The following is a 19,095-nucleotide window of genomic DNA, read 5'->3' as shown; positions in this document are numbered from 1 at the left end:
TTGAGTTTTTAGACCGTGGATTAAGCATCATGCCACCCACTGAGAGTAAAGTTGAACCAGGTGAACTGAGGGCGTGGCTGGAAGTCTCAGTCTCTCCCCTTCATAGAACTACAGCAGAAGGAACTGTGGGAGAGCACCTAGCTCGCCTCACCGTCAGGCTGAGCTGAATCTGATTATCACAAATTAAGGGACCCTAAGAAGAATTTTAAAAGCATGAACTTTCCAAAGTAACTAAAGCTGCTACTGGACCTTAGTCACACTCATAATCACTTATTAGGAGTGTATCTTACTTGTGCAAATTACTTCAAAAAACAAAATTTTGTTTTAAGTCTTCTTTAGTCAAGTGTGCCGCATTATACTTCAACCATGTTTATCTGAGAAGCAAGAGAAATTACTTGGATAAAAGGAAACATTTGATAATATAAATGAAAGGTGTTCCAGATCCTTGCCCTTTGGATTTCTGGTCCTTAAAAGTAGATCACTTTCTTCTGCCATAAACGTACCAGAAACTCAACTACTTCAGAACAAGATAACAGTTTGCTTTCCTCCAAATACACTCTTCTCTGTGCAGTTAAAAATATGAGATGGACTCAAGTCCTTGTGGAAAACATTCCCACTCAAACTATGAACACTTATTAGAGGTCTTGACAGTTTTCATTCTCAACCACTGAGAACATGAATAAGCCATAAACCCATCCATTTCAACTTCTTTATACTTCGCCTGGAGTCACTATAAAATCTAAGTGATTCCACCCCCACCAGATGAAGCTAGGTGAGAAAAAATGGGAGGGTCAACTAAGAGGGCACTAAATTAGAAATAAATAGTCCCTAACTATAGTTTCAAGACTTGTACTGTAGGGGCGCCTGAATGGCTCAGGTGGTTACACGACAGGCTCTTGATTTTGGTGCAGGTCATGATCTCAGGGTCCTGAGATGGACCCCCACATCCAGCTCCATGCTCAGCATGGAGTCTGCTTGAGATTCTCTCTCCCTCTGCCCCTCCCCCTATTCATGCTTTTCGTCTTTAAAAAAAAAAAAAGAAAGAAAGAAAAAGAAAAAAAGACTTGTACTGTAGAAGAGCCTGCACTGTTGGATATTCTCCACCAAATGACACCAAAAGCAACCACCCTATAGGGTCTCAAAATGCAGTAACAGGCAACTAGCTAAACATGCCTCAAAAGAAGTATAATCAGCTCAGTCTCCAATCAGCATGAAAGATAATCTTAGAACAGAAGTCTTACCAGAATACAAAAATACACAATATCCTTGTGGCAAGTTTAATCATCCCAAAGCCAAACAATTTTACAGATGTTTCTATCATATTTTGTTGTCTTTTGTTTTTTCTTAAAGAAACTTGACTACAGATTTGTCTGCTATTCATTACATTGTTATTTTAATTTTGTGCTTGAAAATCAAGGGAAGTACTTTAGGAAATAAACTTGTTAGTCAAAGTCTTAAGAAACCCATATACAATATCCTATTGCAGTATCGTGTTCTCAATCCTACAGACCTTACAAACTCAAGAAGTGATTTACATTTCCTGTGAACTTAGCTAGAACATTATTCTCAAGGAAAAGACACGTGGGCACATACACACACACACACACACACACACACACACAGAGTACATCTCATTCCCAAGCCTTCTCCCTGATTTTTCTACTTTAATTATCCCTAAAGTATATATTCACTCAATCCTACAATGTTTCTTACATTCATATGCTATAACTTGAAGATTCTAATCTCCTCTTTGACACTGGGACAGTGACGGAGTCACTACAATAGAGACTTAACACCAGGGGCACAAGAATCGTTAAGACACAAGTTTTACTATTTTGCTTGCACTAACTTGACATTTTCCCACAGTCATGTTGTAAAAGTGCAAGGAACCCATAAAACAATATGAAAGAAAATACTGTAGTTTCCTTTTTCCTAAGAAACTCAGGCATCAAATTCTTATTAGTCAGAGTCAAGAGCATAAATGAGGGAAGGAAGGCAGTGGGGGGTGAGGGGACTACACAGTCAGAAGAAACTTAGTAAGCAAACATGAGAAACATCATCATGGCCACACTATGCCTACTATTCCAGGAGGTACAAGAGGCATCATGTGCCCAGGACCTGGTGTTCGGTCTGGTTTAAGAATCACTCCAGAACACACAATGCCCACCTTCTTTCTTACAACCCTTCCCCCACACTAGTCTGAGTTTTTGGTAAGCATTAACTGTTTACCAAATGGCACCAATCAGACTAGAGTTTCCAAAACACATGAATTCTCTCAGGTGATTTTAAAGGGAAGAATATAGGACACAGTTCACTTGCAAGTTTCATTTAACTTCATGAGTACTGTCTACAACTCTGATTATTTTTTAAATCTCATTGTAAATATTAATTATATCTTGTATATCAGTGATGCCTTTAATTACTTTAATAAATATTAATTGAGCCCTGTCTTCTCACTATCAAATAAATAGTATTATGCCTACATTACTGATAAGAGACAAGAGAAGAGAGGCACACTGAAAGCATAATAGCTCCAACTAAAATTTAACTCTTCTTTGGTTTTTAACAGGCGCTGGGCAACATTAACAAAAGAGGTCCTGGAGGTCTTTTAAGTAAAAAAGTGTCCATCATTTCCTAATGGAAACTCATCCATGATTACCCCTCTTTAAAACCTCAGTTTACACCCATTTTTCCTGCAACAATATCATTCTCCTTCTGTAACATCTGTTTCTCTACCCTGCAAGCTGAAAGAAAGGATATTAGAAGATGCTGCCAAATACATTTATATAAATCTAGCAGCTTCTTTGAATTAGTCATCGCAAGGTGGTAACTAACTGGCAAAATATTTATTTTTGACAGAAAGTCACCGCTAACAGAGGCACCTGCTTCAAAAGTAAGACACTTCCCCCCCTTTTTTAACCATGCAGGACCACTACTGATTCAGTTTCTAATGGTCCAGTGAAGTTCTTAAAATTGCTTTCTGTATTGAAGCAAAATGTGCAGACTAATAAAACCCCATAGAAAAGCTTAAGTTTTTAACTTCAAAAATACAACATAGATGACATGCACGAGTGCTATTATCTACAAAGACATAGGTGTATGAATATACACTTCCCCAGACCCATGAGGCTCACCTTCTACTTCTTCTTCATCACACACATGCTTAAGGAAGGAAGCCCCTCTGTCCAGGACAGCTTCATCCTCCATCCTATAGTAATAAAAAAGAAAAAAAGAATGCTCAGACTTCTCCTGGAGTGAGCCACTTGAAGTAGCCCAGCTTCTGGGCAGGTTAACCTGCAGGCTGCTGTTCATGTTAACAGGGCAGAGTCACTCTTCGTCTGGTGTCTGCTACTCCTTCACGCAGCTCCTCTCATCTGGTGCTTGAGAAATATGCCGGTCCCACATAGCTTCAGTTCTAACCTTGAGAGGGCACCCACATGGACAGGTGAGAGAAAATCATCCCAATCCTACAGGCTGGATGTTGGGGGTTCTCCCTTTGGGATTTGCAAAAAGAAAAAAAAAAAAAAAAAAGATGAAAGCAAGAAAAAAAAAAATACCAAGAGAGGAAGTTTGGTTTGTCTGGAGTGCTCGTGATGATCGTTTGTGGAAATCCAGCTTCAGTGCTTAGCTCTTTAAACACCCACTGCATAAAAATGTATACCCTCACACACACACACACACACACACACACACACACACATGCACACCCACCCACACACAGAAAACGACAGGGAGTTAGGCTAGTGCACAGTGGGAGCCTAGCTTCCAGCCAGCCTCTTAATACCAGCACAGCCCAGTATTCTCTGTTGAGTGGCAAGCTTTGAGTCACATGTTGGCCTTACGGAAATCTGACATCTGAGGATTATCCAGCAAGCCGGCTTCAGCAACAGGCACATATATATATATATGCCACCCATTCATTCATTTTCCACGTTCTTATCACACGTCTCTATGTATATCTGTCCTGTTAACTCTTCCCTGAAGGGCACAAAGTTCTTCAGTTTGTAGCCACGTTATGCTGTCCTCCTGTCTCCTTACATAATAGGATCTGCTCTGCAATTTCATATGCTAAATAAGACCTCAGAATCCATCCAAGTAATGACAGCGTTTTTACGGCCTCCTGATGCCAACCATGTTTCTTAGTTTATAGGATGAGTTAAGGTTTATTTCCATATTCTGTGACTTCTTTTCATTGCATTAACTTTGACATGCAGAATTCCATGAGCTCTATTTATAGTGAAAGCAGAAAAAAATCCCGAATTGCTCAAATGCTGCTTGTGTCGCACCGGTCTAGAAACAAAGAACTTTCTCTGGAGACAGCTGCTCTATGTCATACCGTACATAAGCTCTGCCAGAGAACCAAATGTTCACTCTGTATTCGATTCATCCAATTATATGCTCAGGCACTGAATATTGTAAGTCTGTTTTCCATATTGTCCGTATAACTTATTCTTGCGCTTCAGATATCTGTTATAATCTATGTGGATATGCACTGAATTCACATTTTCCTCTTTTCTATTTTAGGAGCATATCCATCTTGCAAAGCAACCATCTGAGCATAAAAAAGTCAGAAATTGGGTGTCAGGTAGACCTGGGTTTAAAAAATCTAGCACTACCACTAGATGTATCATCTGGAGCAAAGTATTTAACTCTTTGAGACTCAGTTTTCCACCAATGAAACTGGGGGTAATGATATCAACACTGCAGGACTGCTTTGAGATTCAAATTAGGTAACATACGTGAAAACACTCAGTGTTATGCTTTGCACCTACTACATGTTTAAAAAAGGTAAGCTTCCTTCCTTTATTCTTTCCTTCTTTCTTTTTACCCTAACCTTTACTGGTGGACGATGCCACTGAGAAACTCATTACCTTTGGACACTTGCAGAATATCTTCTTTCAGGGATATGGGTCTTGTATGCAATTTCATCCTGATACATATCTTTTTCCTTCTCTATCCTCAAACTAAAAATATAAAACTAAATGCAAATAGGATATAGATCAGCCATCAGGATGATAGAAAAGAAAAGAAAATGTCTTGAAGACTTGAAAAGTCAAATCATTTACCAGCCTTTCTGAGCCTCAGGTTTCCATGAAGATAAAATGATACAACACATTTACAAATTCAACAAATATTTAGTGCCTGCTATGTTCCAAGCATTCCCAGAGCGAGAGGGAATACATTCATTAATAAGACAGACAAAATTCCTGAGAAACTAATAATAAACAGATGAACAAGTTACTCGTAGATAGCATTAAGTGCTTTGCACAAAATAAAATGAGGCAGGGGGTTACTTGGCATAAGATGGTTCAGAAGAGGCTTCTGAGGAGGTGACATTTGAGTAGAGACAAAAATGATAGGGAGGAACCAGGCATTTGAAGATCTGAGGGCAGAGCATTCCAAGCAAAGGGAACAGCAAGTGCAAAGGCCCTAAGGCGGGAACAAGCTTAGCATGTTCCAGGAAGGAAATGAGGTCAGTGAGGCTGGGCAGAGAGGTCAATGGTACTTGACAATGCTGGAGAAAACAGGCCCATGCAGGCCATGGTAAGTAGTCAAAATCCTAGGTGTTATGGGAGCCACTGAAGAATTTTGTTTTGTTGTTTTATTGAGGTAAAACTGACACACATTATATTAGTTTCAGATGTACATGATTCAATTTTTGTGTATATTGCGAAATGATCACAATAATGATAGCCACACAGTTACAAGATTCTTTTCTTGGGTTGAGAACTTTTAAGATCTACCCTCTAAGCAACTTTGAATTATGTAGTACGATATTACTAACTCTAGTTAAGATTTTAAGATGGAAACTGACAGGAGCTGTTTTACCTTTTTAAAGAATCACTCTGGCTGCTATGTGAAAATGGATAATTAGGAGACCAAGGAAACTAGGAAACTATCTTAGGAACCCAGGGAAGGCTGTGGGAGAAACAGGTTTGGGGGAGGGAATCCACAATCTTTCCTGGCCTCTTAATGGTTGAGATGCTTATTATATCTGAAAAAGGAGCTGTCAGGTATACAACTAAAGGTCCAAGTCTGGAGCTCGGGAGCCTAGACTGGAGAATCAATGAACGAAGCCGGTAATCTGCAGCCATTACTAGAGGAGTTCATCCAGGAAGAAAATGTAGAAATTGAGGTGTAGACCTAAGACCAAGTACTGGAGCATGTCAACATTAACAAGCAGAGCAGAGGAACAAAAGCAGTCAGAGGCAAAAGAAAAACCAGAAAAGAGTGATGTCAAGGAAGTGTGGCTACAGAGAGGCTGACAAAGTTGGAGAGAGGGAGGTAAAAATTCAGCTTGGATGTTAACATGGAGGCCACTGGTGACAATGACCGCAGCACCTGAAACATACCAACCAGAGTGCTAGACACACAGAGGGCATTCATTCAATCAAGTCCCTTTCTCTTTCCTTCCCTCATGCACTCATTCACTCAGTAAATATGGACTGAGTACCTACTAGGTGCCAGGCATACTGCTAGGGCCTGGAGGCACAGTAATGAGCAGGACAGACAGGGGCTCTGGTGTAATCACAAATGCCTTCCAGCAATCCGGGAGAGTCCGTGCAGAGGGCAAAGAAGTCATCAGCAACACAGCATTCGTAGACATAGATAAGGATGGCAGCTTAATGGGGAAATTTTTTTTAAAGACCTCAGAAGCACAACGAAATCCTGGAGGTCTGGATGACTGCACGCGCATCAACAGTATTGTCTCCCCTTTGGAAAGCAAATGGTAGGTTCACCCACATTTCTCCTCAGCATGAACCCTCTCCTGTCTTACCAATCTATAGAATGCAACACAAATCCCTATAGAACATCACTTCTGCACCCCACCACAATCGAGCCGATCCTAAAGTCTTTTATGGACTTTTTTACACCTTTCCTAAATAAAATGTTTATTAGCCTTTGCACCTAAGCCCTTCCTAAAGTTGCATGCAACAACCGAAGCAGCAAAGGAGGAAAATCAGTAACAACAAAAGGAAACCAAAGAAACGTTAACGGCCTGAGCCCCCTTCCTAGGCTGAGAAATCCAGCCAACTAAAGCACTGTCCTGTGCACCATCTGAGTTAGTGAGAATAATGATGGGTGCATTCCTTGGCTCTTTGATACATATTTCACATTCCCTCCAAGACTATACATAGCAAGTAATTAGAAACCTAGTTCTTTCTGATGGACAATGAAGAGCATGGCAAGAGCTTCTTCCCCGTAGGAAGAGGAAAAAGAAAGAGTGCCGCCATCTGAAAAGACAAAACCTGCGTGTCCACCATGGCCTTTCCCCAGAGCAGCCCTCTCCTGCTCAGAGCAAGTGCATCTGGGCTTTTGCACCAAAAACAGGGATTTTTACAACTTTTTTTTTTTTTTCCATCTTCATACTAACAAACGTCGATTATTTGGGTTTGTCTTCCCTTCCTAAAAGCCTCTCAGCAGTTCCTAGCTATAATTAGTCAGACAGAGATATCTTTTGACATGACCATCTGACCCAACCAGTTTTCCCTTCTATCAGTAGGAAGAAATTAACTCATCTAATCCCTCATCAGGCCCCCAAATCCATTCGTAAAGTGTTCCTTTCACAGGAGCTGCCTCTGCTGAAAACAAAGAAAGGAAGGAGCATGCTTCTAAACAGCTCCCCGGGTCGCTCACGCAGCCAGCATGAGGCAAAGTTCAGAATAGATTTGGAAGCTTCTCACCAGCATCACGGGGATAAGGGTCATAGCAGTCAGTATAAAATCCACACGGGGCCAATGCTGTCTTCCTTCCACAGGGCCTCTGACCGTACAAGTCCCTTCCTCCGAAGTCCGCACCCAACGTGGGGTTTCTCTCATTCTCTGTTATTCTGGGGACACTAAAATGATTTAACCGTAACACATGTCAAATCTGCTGTCAAATGACCAGCTTTCACCAGCCGGTCCTAATCACGGAGCAGGCTTGTAAGGGTGACTTAAGCCCGGCACGAGAAACATTTGTGCAAAACTGTCAGCCATGGGGCCTTGGGCACCCATCTACATTCCACCCTTCCGAGTTCCCACCCCCAGAGCCCTTGCCAACTGCCAACGTGCTCACCAGCTAGTCCACACGGCGCAAGCAGCTGCCACTCAGCCAGTCAGCACGTGGCGGGCTGCCAGCACACAAGTTTCAGAACGCAAGCCTGCCCGTCACAGTGCTGCTAAAGGTTGAAGGTCCTCGGGTGTGCTAGCCTCTAGATTCGCCTCACTTGCCCTCCCACCACCCTGCTCCCATCCCTCCTGCTAGCCTCCCACAGCAGTGTTTCACTGTCTCTATAGCAACAGCATCTGGTTTCAGGGTTATGACTTTATACAGAGCAATTCTCCTCTTAACCTAAGGCTTTCACCAAAGGATGCACTAGCAAAAAGGCCGCTGCCTAAGGTGGAGCTACCTGTTTGTCGCCTGGTCCTGTCGTGAGCTGCAGGGTCACGGTAGCAGCCGCACTCCGACCCAAAAGGAGTAGAAACAGAACCTCCAACCTTGGCACGTGGGCCCGTGAGTCAGGGATCCACTCCAGGGCTCGCAGCCCCCATGCCAACGCCAGCTCGCTCTCCTCCACCCTGCACACTGGGCCTAGCTGACTACTTTCAAAAAGACACCAGGGGGTGGCATCCTGGGGAGCAGAAGAGCTCCAGTGTTTACAGGTCCATACCCGAGTTTGATAATGCTGGTACTCTCTGCTCATACAGCTTCAAGTGCACTAGTTAATCTCATATTTTAACCCCCCCCCCACTTTATCCTCACTAGTTTGGGCTGTTTACAACATCCAATGAACCCCATAATCTCTCACTTTACAGAAGCTTCCCTGTGCATAGCAAATGTTTAAACAGTTCTTTATACACATGCCCTCACACACGCCAAAGTGACGCATACGGGGAAGTAGACAGATATTAGGAGGTAAAGAGTTTTATTATTTTTAGCCATTGCTGCCGTGAAAAGCATATCTGCAACATGCATAAGGGCCTTTACTTAAGGACTAAGAAGTCTCAATGTCAACTCTCAGAGCTCAAAAGCAAGCTGTCCCTCCTACTTTGCCGGTCTTAGAACAGAGGGAAGGCAAAACTCAGCATTTTCACAGGTCTTTTTCAGGAGCCCCACAGAAAGCAACAATCAGTACTGACATCTAAAATTATACACTCATACACACATCTCTGCATTCTATTCCCTATTCAAGTCATTTCTGAGAAGGGGGAACGATTTTCACTACAAATCATTTCTAAACATGATGCTTTTCTTTCAAATTTTTTAAACTGCCCAGCTTTTTATTGGTGCCTTTGTTGTTTGGGAAAATCCGCTTTCCACACTTTCAACATACAATTAAAGCACAACATCAAATCTCCAAACCATAGGCGACAGGGGCGAGCCATCTCAGCAGCTGCAAAGAGCACTGCCACCTTTTGGCAACATGTGTTCACTACAGGGAAGCGGAAGGCAAGGGCAGAGGAAAAGCCACCACCGTTCCCTTCACAACTTCAGCAGGTCTCAGGAGGGCCTTCCACTCCCCAGGGAGGAAGAGACAAGAACGCAGTGGTTGGCTTCCCAGTAGACAAGGCTGGAGCTCTGGACACGCATGTTGGGGGAAAGAGACATCAGCGTGGCGTACCTGACAAGCATGACTAATGGCAAGAGGCGACTGCCCGAGATCTGCCGGCAGCAAAGCAAAGCAAATCCCCTCCGCGCAGCTCAGGAGTGCCTTAATCAGTCTGGAAATTTACACAGGCCCGGGGCCAGGGAGAAATGGGTGACAGCCCCACACGCAATCAGACTGCGGACTGGATAAGAGGTGAAAACGTAATCCAGGGCGGGATCACGCCAAACATAATTCTGGATTTATGAACTGCATTAAAAGTTCATTTGTACTCTTGGGCACTTATCCCAGAGAAATGAAAACTTACGTTCACACAAAAACCTGTCCACTATGGTTCACAGCAGCTTCATTTGTGATAGCCAAAAGCTAGAATGAGCCCAGGCGACTTTCAACAGGTGAATGGTTCAACAAAGTATGCTACATCCATACCATGGAACACCACTCAGCAATAAAGGAAACAAACTATTGATACACAAAACAAATTAAATGAATCTCCAAGGGATCATGCTGAGCGGAAAAAGCTAATCCCAAAAGGTTATATATTTATGTAATATTTTTTCATTTTATTTTTTTTATGTTCAATTAGCCAACATACAGTACATCATTAGTTTTAGATGTAGGGTTTTTTAAAATGACAAAATTCTAGATATGAAAGACAGATTAAGGTGGTCAGGGGTAGAAATTGGGAGGATGGGAGGGTGTTTGTGGTTATGAAAGGGCAACACGAGGGACCCTATGGAATTGGCTCTTTTCATTGTCTTACCTGTGGTGGTGGATACGTGAATCTACCCAGTGATAAAATCATACAAAACTTAATACACACACATAAACACACAGAAAAATGAGGATAAGTAGGGTGCCTGGGTGGCTCAGTCAGTTGAGCAGCTGGCTCTTGATTTCAGCTCAGGTCATAAGCTCAGGGTCCTGGGATCAAGCCCCGAGTCAGGCTCCTGGCTCAGCAGGGAGTCTGCTTGAGATTCTCTCTCTCCCTCTGCCCCTCCTCCCCTTGCACTCACTCTCACTCTCTTTCTCCCTCTCTAAAATAAATACATAAATCGAAAGAAAGAAAGAAAGAAAGAAAGAAAGAAAGAAAGAAAGAAAGAAAGAAAGAAAGAAAAAGAAAGAAAGAAAGAAAGAAAGAAAGAAAGAAAGAAAGAAAGAAAGAAAGAAAGGTGAGGATAAGTAAAATTGAAGAAATCTAAGTTCAGTGGATCATATCAGTGCCAATATCTTGATTGGTGATATTGTACTGAAGTTTCATAAAATGTTAACATTGGGAAAAACTGGCCAAGCATACAAGCAATCTCTCTTTATTATTTCTCAAATATGCATGTGCATCTATAAATATCTTAATAACAATGTCCAAAAAAGCTCATTTACAAATCTGTTTTTTAAAAAAATTTCCCTTAGGGGGCGCCTGGGTGACTCAGTCGTTAAGCATCTGCCTTCAGCTCAGGGTGTGATCCCAGCGTTCTGGGATTGAGCCCCACATCAGGCTCCTCCGCTGGGAGCCTTCTTCTTCCTCTCCCACTCCTCCTGCTTCTGTTCCTTCTCTTGCTGGCTGTCTCTCTCTCTCATCAAAAATAAATACATAAAATCTTTAAAAAAAAAATTTTCCCTTAGGAGCATTATTTTACATGACGCTCACATACTAAAGCTGGCCCCTCTACACAATGCAGAACCAGGCAAAACAGCACAAATCCCACATGCTCTCTCTTGGTGGTAACAGTGTAACTTTGGTAAAGTCAGTTTCTGTCCCACTTCAGTGTTCTTTTTTTTTTTTTTTAAAGACTTTATTTATTCATTTTGAGAGAGAGAGATAGAGAGGGAGGGAGAGTAAGGGAGAGAGCGCACAAGCAGGGGGAGAAGCAGAGGGAGAGGGAGAAACAGACTCCCCACTGAGCTGGACATGGGGCTCGATCCCAGGATCCAGAAACCATGACCTGAGCCGAAGGCAGACGCTCAATCATCTGAGCCACCTAGGCGCCCCTTCAGTGTCCTTTAAAATGAGCTTAAAAACACTGAAGACATTTAGGGTATTAAATGAGTTCCTGGAGTAAATACATTCAATTAATTTTATTTAATCTAAATCAAAGATTCCTAGGGCCCAGAGAGTATTAGAGAATTAACAGTCCTACAGACCCAAAGGCCTTCATTCTGTCTCTATGAGCAAACACACAGGAGTGTCAACAGGGGAGACCAGAGATAAACTGCAGCTTGTCACCAAAAGGCCCCAACTCCTCCCTCCCATATTCTCCATGTTGGGGCAAGGTCTGCTATACTCTCCGTCCCCAGACCGCTGACTGAGCTCTGAAAGGCTGCAGCAGACCCAGCAACAAAAGACAAGAACAGAGCTGGTGGCAGAATGGACACAGGAACTGTGGGGTGAGGAAAGGCGTAGAGGTTCGGGGCAAGTGAAGGATGAAGGGAGAAATAATGGACAGGGCGTTAAGTGCGAAAAAGGGAATGACTTGCATGACCCCCTCAGAACACTCCCCTGATTTAGCCGACACCCCACAGCCACACCCTCTTTACTGTTTTTAGGGGGCTTTTCCACGTGCTTCCACAACCACTGTGTGTTGCTTCTGACCAGAGCTTGAAGAACAGAGCGGTCTCATTCCTCTAAATGCAGACACTGAGCACCTTGCCCTTCGAAAGTTTCCTCAGAGTTTTTACTGTTAGGGGCAGGGAAAGAAGGCTCCCTTCTCAATTCTTTTCATTTTCAACTGCCCTTTTCCATGTGCTCTGGTGTGAAAATCAGAAAGGTCCTAAGACAAGTTTCAGGCAAGATGAAAAGGCTGGGGATGTTCCATGTGGGAAACCAGAAGGGCAGCAGTGGGCATGTTACCCTCTCTCCCTTCCTCCTCACCGCCGCCAAATCTTCAGCCAAAAGCCAGAGCCCAACCAGCTGCAGGATAAAGAGATGGCAGAGCCAAGAGAAGGAAGATAACCCACAGGGTAATGGTGGGGAAAAGGAATATCTATAGCTAGAAACCCATCCTGCAAGACAGCTGTTAGTTGAGGGATGCTCCGGCATGCTCAGGCTTAGAAGTGAGTGTGTGATGGTTGGCTTCCGACCTGCCCTCCCACCGCAGGGTCTAACTCGTCTCCTGGCTCTGAACCCACTCTCCTGTAACCCATCTGTTTATAAAACACCATTTGGTATCATTCTTTTAAAAATCATGCAATGGTTCTTCATTATATTGAAGATGAAGTCCAAACTGCTCAACATGGAATTTAAGCCTTGTCACGAGCTTCCCACACTTAGCTCCTGTCATCTCCCATGCCACACCATTCCCTGAAGAGGCTACCAAGCCATTGTGTACACACTGTTTCCTCTGTTCTCCACCGGCCGCCTGAACGTGTCTGCTTCTCATACAGCACGTACGACACTGCACTGTCACTATCATTCAAGCTCACGCGACTACACTTGGACATGTCATCCCCACTACAATATGAACTCTTTGAGAGCAGGTATCATCTTTCCATGGTCCTTCTAACTCCAGTGAAAAACACAGTTGCTACACATACTAAGCACTCTTTAAATGTTGATGAATGAACAAATGAAGGAATGAATCAACCAACAAGTGAGGAATGGGTACAATGAGGATAGATACATGGTTGGTACTAAATGCATCTCTAAGCTTAAGGTCCCGAATGTATTTTCCAAACAACATATGCAAGCAAACTTCCAATTACATGGTCTGGTATTTGACTAAAGAAAACAGTGATTTGTTCCAAAACTAGAAGGAGAAAATGGCTATGTTGTTGTATTCCCTGAAAGATGTTATGTCTGTGGGTGAATTAAGGTATTTTTTAAGAATAATTTTAACTATCTACTCTTCTCCTTATTGGCTAATTTGAAAACTCAACCCTTCATATAGACTGTAACTGGACTGTGATATGTAAAGGCAGAATGAAATTCAAATCAGAATTTCCCCGTCTGTTTAAACTAAAAAGTTAAGAGGTACCTGGACCTGCCATATAGATTCTAAGAAAAAAAAAAATGTTCAATGAATATATGAATGAATGAACCTAAAAATAAACTGCAGCTTAAACTGCTTAAAACCCCAGAAGAAGCATGAGAAGTTATGAGGAAGTTCAATTTTGTTCCTGAGACCTGCAACTAGACAATAAAACTCCGAAATGTGTTTGGGTAAACCAATAAAGAAGCTCACAGTAGCTACTTGAAGAGGAAATTGGGATTTGAAATGTCAATATAAACCTTGACCTCTGGAAATTTTAGCCTAGCTTTACATGTATACATATTTAATGTTAATTATGGTAATTAGTACAGGAATAGCACAGATAACTAATATCCACAGTTAATTCATACATTTCATTTTTTAACTTAAATTCCAATTCAAGTTAGTTAACATACAGTGTAGTATAGGTTTCAGAAACAGAATTTAGTGATTCGTCACTTACATATAACACCCAGTGCTCTGTGTGGTGATGAGCACTGAGTGCTATATGCAACTGATGAATTGTTGAACACTATTATCAAAAACTAATGATGTACTATATGCTGGCTAATTGAACATAATAAAAAAAAATAACACCCTGTGCTCACTTCAAAAGTGCCCTCCTTAATGCCGATCACCCATTCACCCCATCTCCCACCTGCCTCCCCTCCAGCAACCCTCAGTTTGTTCTCTATAGTTAAGAATGTCTTATGGTTTGTCTCCCTCTCTTTTTTTAATCTTATTTTTTTCTTCCCTTCCCCTATGTTCATCTGTTTTGTTTCTTATATTCCACATATGAGTGAAACCATATATTTGTCTTTCTCTGATGGACTCATTTCACTTAGCATAATATACTCTAGCTTCATCCACGCTGTTGCAAATGACAGTATTTCATTCCTTTTGACGGCTGAGTAATATTCCATTGTGTATATATACTACATCTTCTTTACCCAGTCATCAGTTGATGGACATTTGGGATCTTTCCATAATTTGGCTATTGTTGATAATATTTGCTGGGTCATAGGAGAGTTCTATTTTTAACTTTTTGAGGAACCTCCATACTGTTTTCCAGAGTGGTTGCACCAGCTTACATTCCCACCAACAGCGCTCCCCTTTTTCTGCATCCTCACCCACGTCTGTTGTTTCCTGAGTTGTTAATTTTAGATTAGATTTAGATTCTGACAGGTGTGAGGTGGCATCTCATTGTGGTTTTGATCTGTCATACATTTCATTTTAGGTGATGATTTTGCATACCTTTACTGTGGATTTTACCAGGACCTCAAGTCAGATCCAGGTTGGCAAGTGGACAGGGACTCAGGAGCAGGAGTTTGTTCCAGGACACAGCACTGGGAGTTGGTGGGTGGACTGATCAGGTACAGCCCCTGACCTACCCACCTTTAGCACTGAAGCTGACTCTGGAGAGTCATATGTGGCAGCCATACTCTTGACATCTTCCATCCTGAACCACCACACCTACTGGTGGAGATGAGGCTCCTGGCATTTGACTGAGTTCTTGCTAGCTGCCAAGAACTGGGCTAAGCATCATGCATGCATTATTTCTTTCTCAATGCTGTCAATTTTTGTCTGACTGGTTCAGTAACAGGACAGTGCTTAGATTTCTGGCCAAAGGATTTCAACACCTATAACAATGTAGGAACTGAGGTTAGGGACTCTCATCATCCATTAATTTGAAGAAAAAAAAAAAAGTCCCATTTTTAAACACTTACTACATGCCAGGTATTGTGCTAAGCACTTTACAATAATTTTTTTATTGAATCCTCATGACAATTCCATGAGGTAAGTACTTTTCACAAACCCATTTTAGACTTGCAATTCGACAAGTAATTTACCACAAATCACACAGTACAATGTGATGTAAGAAGACCAAGCAGGCCACTAAAGCAGTTCACAATTTCAACCACTCTACTATATTCCTGCATCACTAAATAATCCATGTCTGTCAGGCACTACCCTCAAGAATTTTTTCATATTGCTTAAATGAAATATGGCCTACGAATTACATCACTTACACTCACCTCTTTCCCTCTCTTGGTGTGCCTACTGGCCAAAGGCTGAAGCATCCTCTAACAGGCTCCCAAATAAATATCTTAATTCTTATTTAGCAAACACTTAGGTTGAGCTTACTATGTGCCAGCCACTGCTGTCACTGCTTGACAAATGTCATTAACTCATTTAATCCTCACAACAACCCAAGAGTGAATCTACCATTTTTATCTTATCTCTGAAGCACAGAGAGAGTAAGTAGCTTGCCCAAAGTCACAGAGCTAATAACTGTTGAAGTCAGGATTTGAACCCAGGCAGTCTAGCTCTACAATTCTGCATTCTTAGCCACTATATATCATGCTACCTCTCTTTGGCTGTTTTGATTAACCTGTTCCAAACTCTTTAGGAACCTGGGATCACAAATATCAAACAGACTTTTGGTGAAAGAGTAGACACACCAGGATACCTAGAGATTAAACAGACCCTTGACATTCATGAAACATTGCCTCTCCCAACCTTATTTTGCAAATACCCAAATTCACAGATATCCCAGTAGCACAATTTCTGATACACCATTTGCTCAAGTATAACTTCATGAGTTTCTGAATTCTCAAAGTAAAGAAAGCAAACAGGATGACCCACAGGACAGGAGGCAGGCCGTCCACCAGGCTCAGTCTGGTCTCACTACCTGCACAGTCCACCACATGCACTGCTATGGAGCACAAATGACTACACTGTATAACCATTCGGGGCTGCCAGCAAAGAGCTGAAATCACAATTGTTAGGTTCACATATGCCAAGGATCTAACTGTATCAAAAATGAGAAGAGTACATCACTCACCATATGGGCTACACTACTAAGCAGAAAAACAACTTTTATCTCGTAAACGTTATGCGTGTACTTCACTATTACATGAATAATGAAGACATTTCTCTACTTTTTGTTCCCTTACTAAAGCATCACTCTCCATAAGGCTGTTCAAAGTGTGTCCTTCATTCTCCACAAGGAATCCTTCAGTGCATACTTGTGATCAAATTTTCCAGGGTTTAACTCATTTGCTCAATCATTTAAACAATTTCTTAAGTGTCTACTATGACTAGGCACTATTCTAGGCATGAAGAATAAATCCATGGTGAGAAAGAGATGATAAACAGAATTTAAAAGTAAACTGTGTAATACAGAAGATGACACTCCTATGGGAAAATGTAAGCAAGAAAGAGATTTCAGGAGCGCTGCTGGGACCAGGATGGGGGTGAGGGTGGGATGTGGAGGGGCAGTTTTAAATACGTAGTCAAGGAAGACCACACTGAATGATAGTTGGGCAAAGACCCAAAGGAGGTAAGGAAGTGAGTATGTGAGGGAACAGCAAATGAAAAGATCTTGAGGCAGGAAAGAGCCTGGCAAATTCTTGGAAGGCCAAGGAGACAAGAGGTGAAAGCAGAGTGAACGTGGGGGATAGGAGATAAGTTCGGAGATGTATAGGCAGTGAAAGGGCAGGCTGCGTTGCCTGGGAGGCTGTTCTAAAGGCCTGACATTTACTCTGAGCAACTAGAAACCACTGAGCAGTTCTGAACAGAAGTGATTATTTCCTCAAACTTACAGTATTCTTTACTTTTTAAATCTTTGTCATTATGTAAACATTGCCAGTAAGGTCCTTCCTGGAACGTCATTCTATTCATAGCGTCACTTAGAAGTTACAGGCGGGATCTGCTGGGTCAGGTCCTCCAGCAGCCATTGCCAGAACCTGACCCAGTCCTGTGTCTGCAGATCAGAGAGTAGACCAACACACCTTAAAAGACTAACCCCAGTGTCCAGTGTCTACACACAGACTTCAGCCTTGTGAAGGTGCTGAGCAATGGCGTCCATGCTCAGAACTCAGGCCACTCTGCATTTCGTATTTAAATAATCTTGATGAACTTCTGCCCACTAGCCTCAGAGTTCATGACTCAAGTAGTTGCCACCTGACTCCTTGCCTACCTAAATGTACCCCAGGGTATGGCAACAACAGTGTCAGAAGATGCCAACGCTGATGATTAATATGTAGATATTGGGAGAATAGCATGGAATTGATTTATTGATGGCTTTTTAACAGCTATAATTCAAATCTATGCTTTAAATAGTAAAAGAATACATTTGAAGTTCTTTTGAACAATAACTTTTCTAGATTAATTTTATAAGAACAGGAAGGACACATGGAGCACCTGGGTGGCTCAGTGGGTTAAGCGTCTGACTCTTGATCTCAGCTCAGGTCTTGATCTCAGGGTCATGAGTTCAAGCCCCATGCTGGGCTCCAGGCCCTACTTAAAATCTTTTTTTTTTTTTTTTTTTAAGAATGGGAAGGACACAGGAAGACTGCTAATTCCATAGTTATGCCTATTGTATTTGGGGGGGAAATGCCCTCGGCTTGCCATCTCTCGCCTACGGAGAGAGTAAATGCTTCTTTGGCTCTCGTGGCTTCCTTTGTTGTCGAGGAGTAGCCCACCCTGCAGAAGTACGGTACTCCCCAACCGAAAAATACCCTCTTCGACCTGGTAGAAAAAGACCAACAAGCATAAATATGAAATGTGATATGTGTATTCAAACAAATCAACAGTTTTTAAAAACTTGTTTGAGACAATCAAGGAAACTTGAGTATTAATTGAGTATTAGATGAGACTAAGGGACTGTTCATTTTATCAGGTATGGTAATAATATTGAGGTTATTTTTTTTTCATGTCTTTATTTCTCAGAAACAAACACTGAAGTATTAATTGGTGAAATGATACAATCTAGGATTTGCTTTAAAATACTCCAGCAAGAAAAGGGGTCGGGGGAGGAATGTAAAACAGGACTGACAATGTGTTGGTAATTGTTGAGGCTGGCTAACAGGAACATAGGAGTTCGTTGTACTATTTTCTTCTCTTTTTTTGTTCATGTTTGAAGTCTGCCAGAATAAAATGCTTTTTAAGAAAACTTTAAAACTCCCCTATATAAGCCTCACTTCTTCTATGGCCTACACATTCCAGAAAACACGTATGAATACAAAAGTCATAACAAATAGATTTACACGTTACAAAGATAGCTCTATATCTAAAGAATAAAACAACTCTAAAACCCACATTCATATCCTTCATTTTAGACATAATAAAAACGTATTTTACACATTTCAACACGTTTTGTCTTTTCCTTCACACCTTAATATACAGGCTCTAATCCAACGAGTACTTGATTGGATTGGCATGGCTCACCCTGCCCATCTTAGTCAAAACAAGCAAAGCTTATGAGACCTATGTTTCTTAGTATTAGCATCAGCATTTTTAATTTTTCCCTCACTTGTGTAAAACTGCACAGGAAAATGCAACAGAGCCGACCCCTGCAGCAGCAAACACAGAGGTGCACGTAAGCCCGGTGATGCTGACGACACGGCACCACGGGCTGTGTGCGACGCCACGCAGAACCCACTGCTCAGGCCCCTCCACTCCTCAGCAGACGTACAGAAAGACACAAGACGACCGTAAAAGGTGAAGTATGGGGGTTCGTATTTATCCAAGCATGGT

The 19,095-nt window shown here is 42.0% G+C and overlaps 1 protein-coding gene across 8 annotated transcripts in view; it reads right to left on the bottom strand.

Moving 5' to 3' along the window:
- Positions 1–19,095, bottom strand: part of SLC4A4 (solute carrier family 4 member 4) — a 351,418-nt gene that overhangs the window by 302,004 nt on the left and 30,319 nt on the right. For 2 of the 8 annotated variants that reach the window (XM_026510000.4, XM_048211820.2), the window contains exon 2: positions 3,135–3,208. In XM_026510000.4, coding sequence (XP_026365785.1) covers positions 3,135–3,207 — 73 coding nt within the window. In that variant the 5' untranslated portion in view covers position 3,208. Of the gene's footprint in view, positions 1–3,134; positions 3,209–3,557; positions 3,818–7,685; positions 8,002–8,058; positions 8,162–8,392; positions 8,680–9,604; positions 9,702–19,095 lie in introns of those variants that run through there. The other 6 variants (XM_044388202.3, XM_048211819.2, XM_044388204.3 and 3 more) reach the window with 6 other exon arrangements.

Source organism: Ursus arctos, unplaced genomic scaffold (genome assembly GCF_023065955.2).
Source record: "Ursus arctos isolate Adak ecotype North America unplaced genomic scaffold, UrsArc2.0 scaffold_9, whole genome shotgun sequence".
Lineage (NCBI taxonomy): Eukaryota > Metazoa > Chordata > Mammalia > Carnivora > Ursidae > Ursus > Ursus arctos.
Note: the sequence above shows the minus strand (reverse complement) of the source record. Positions and strands in the feature narration are given on the sequence as shown.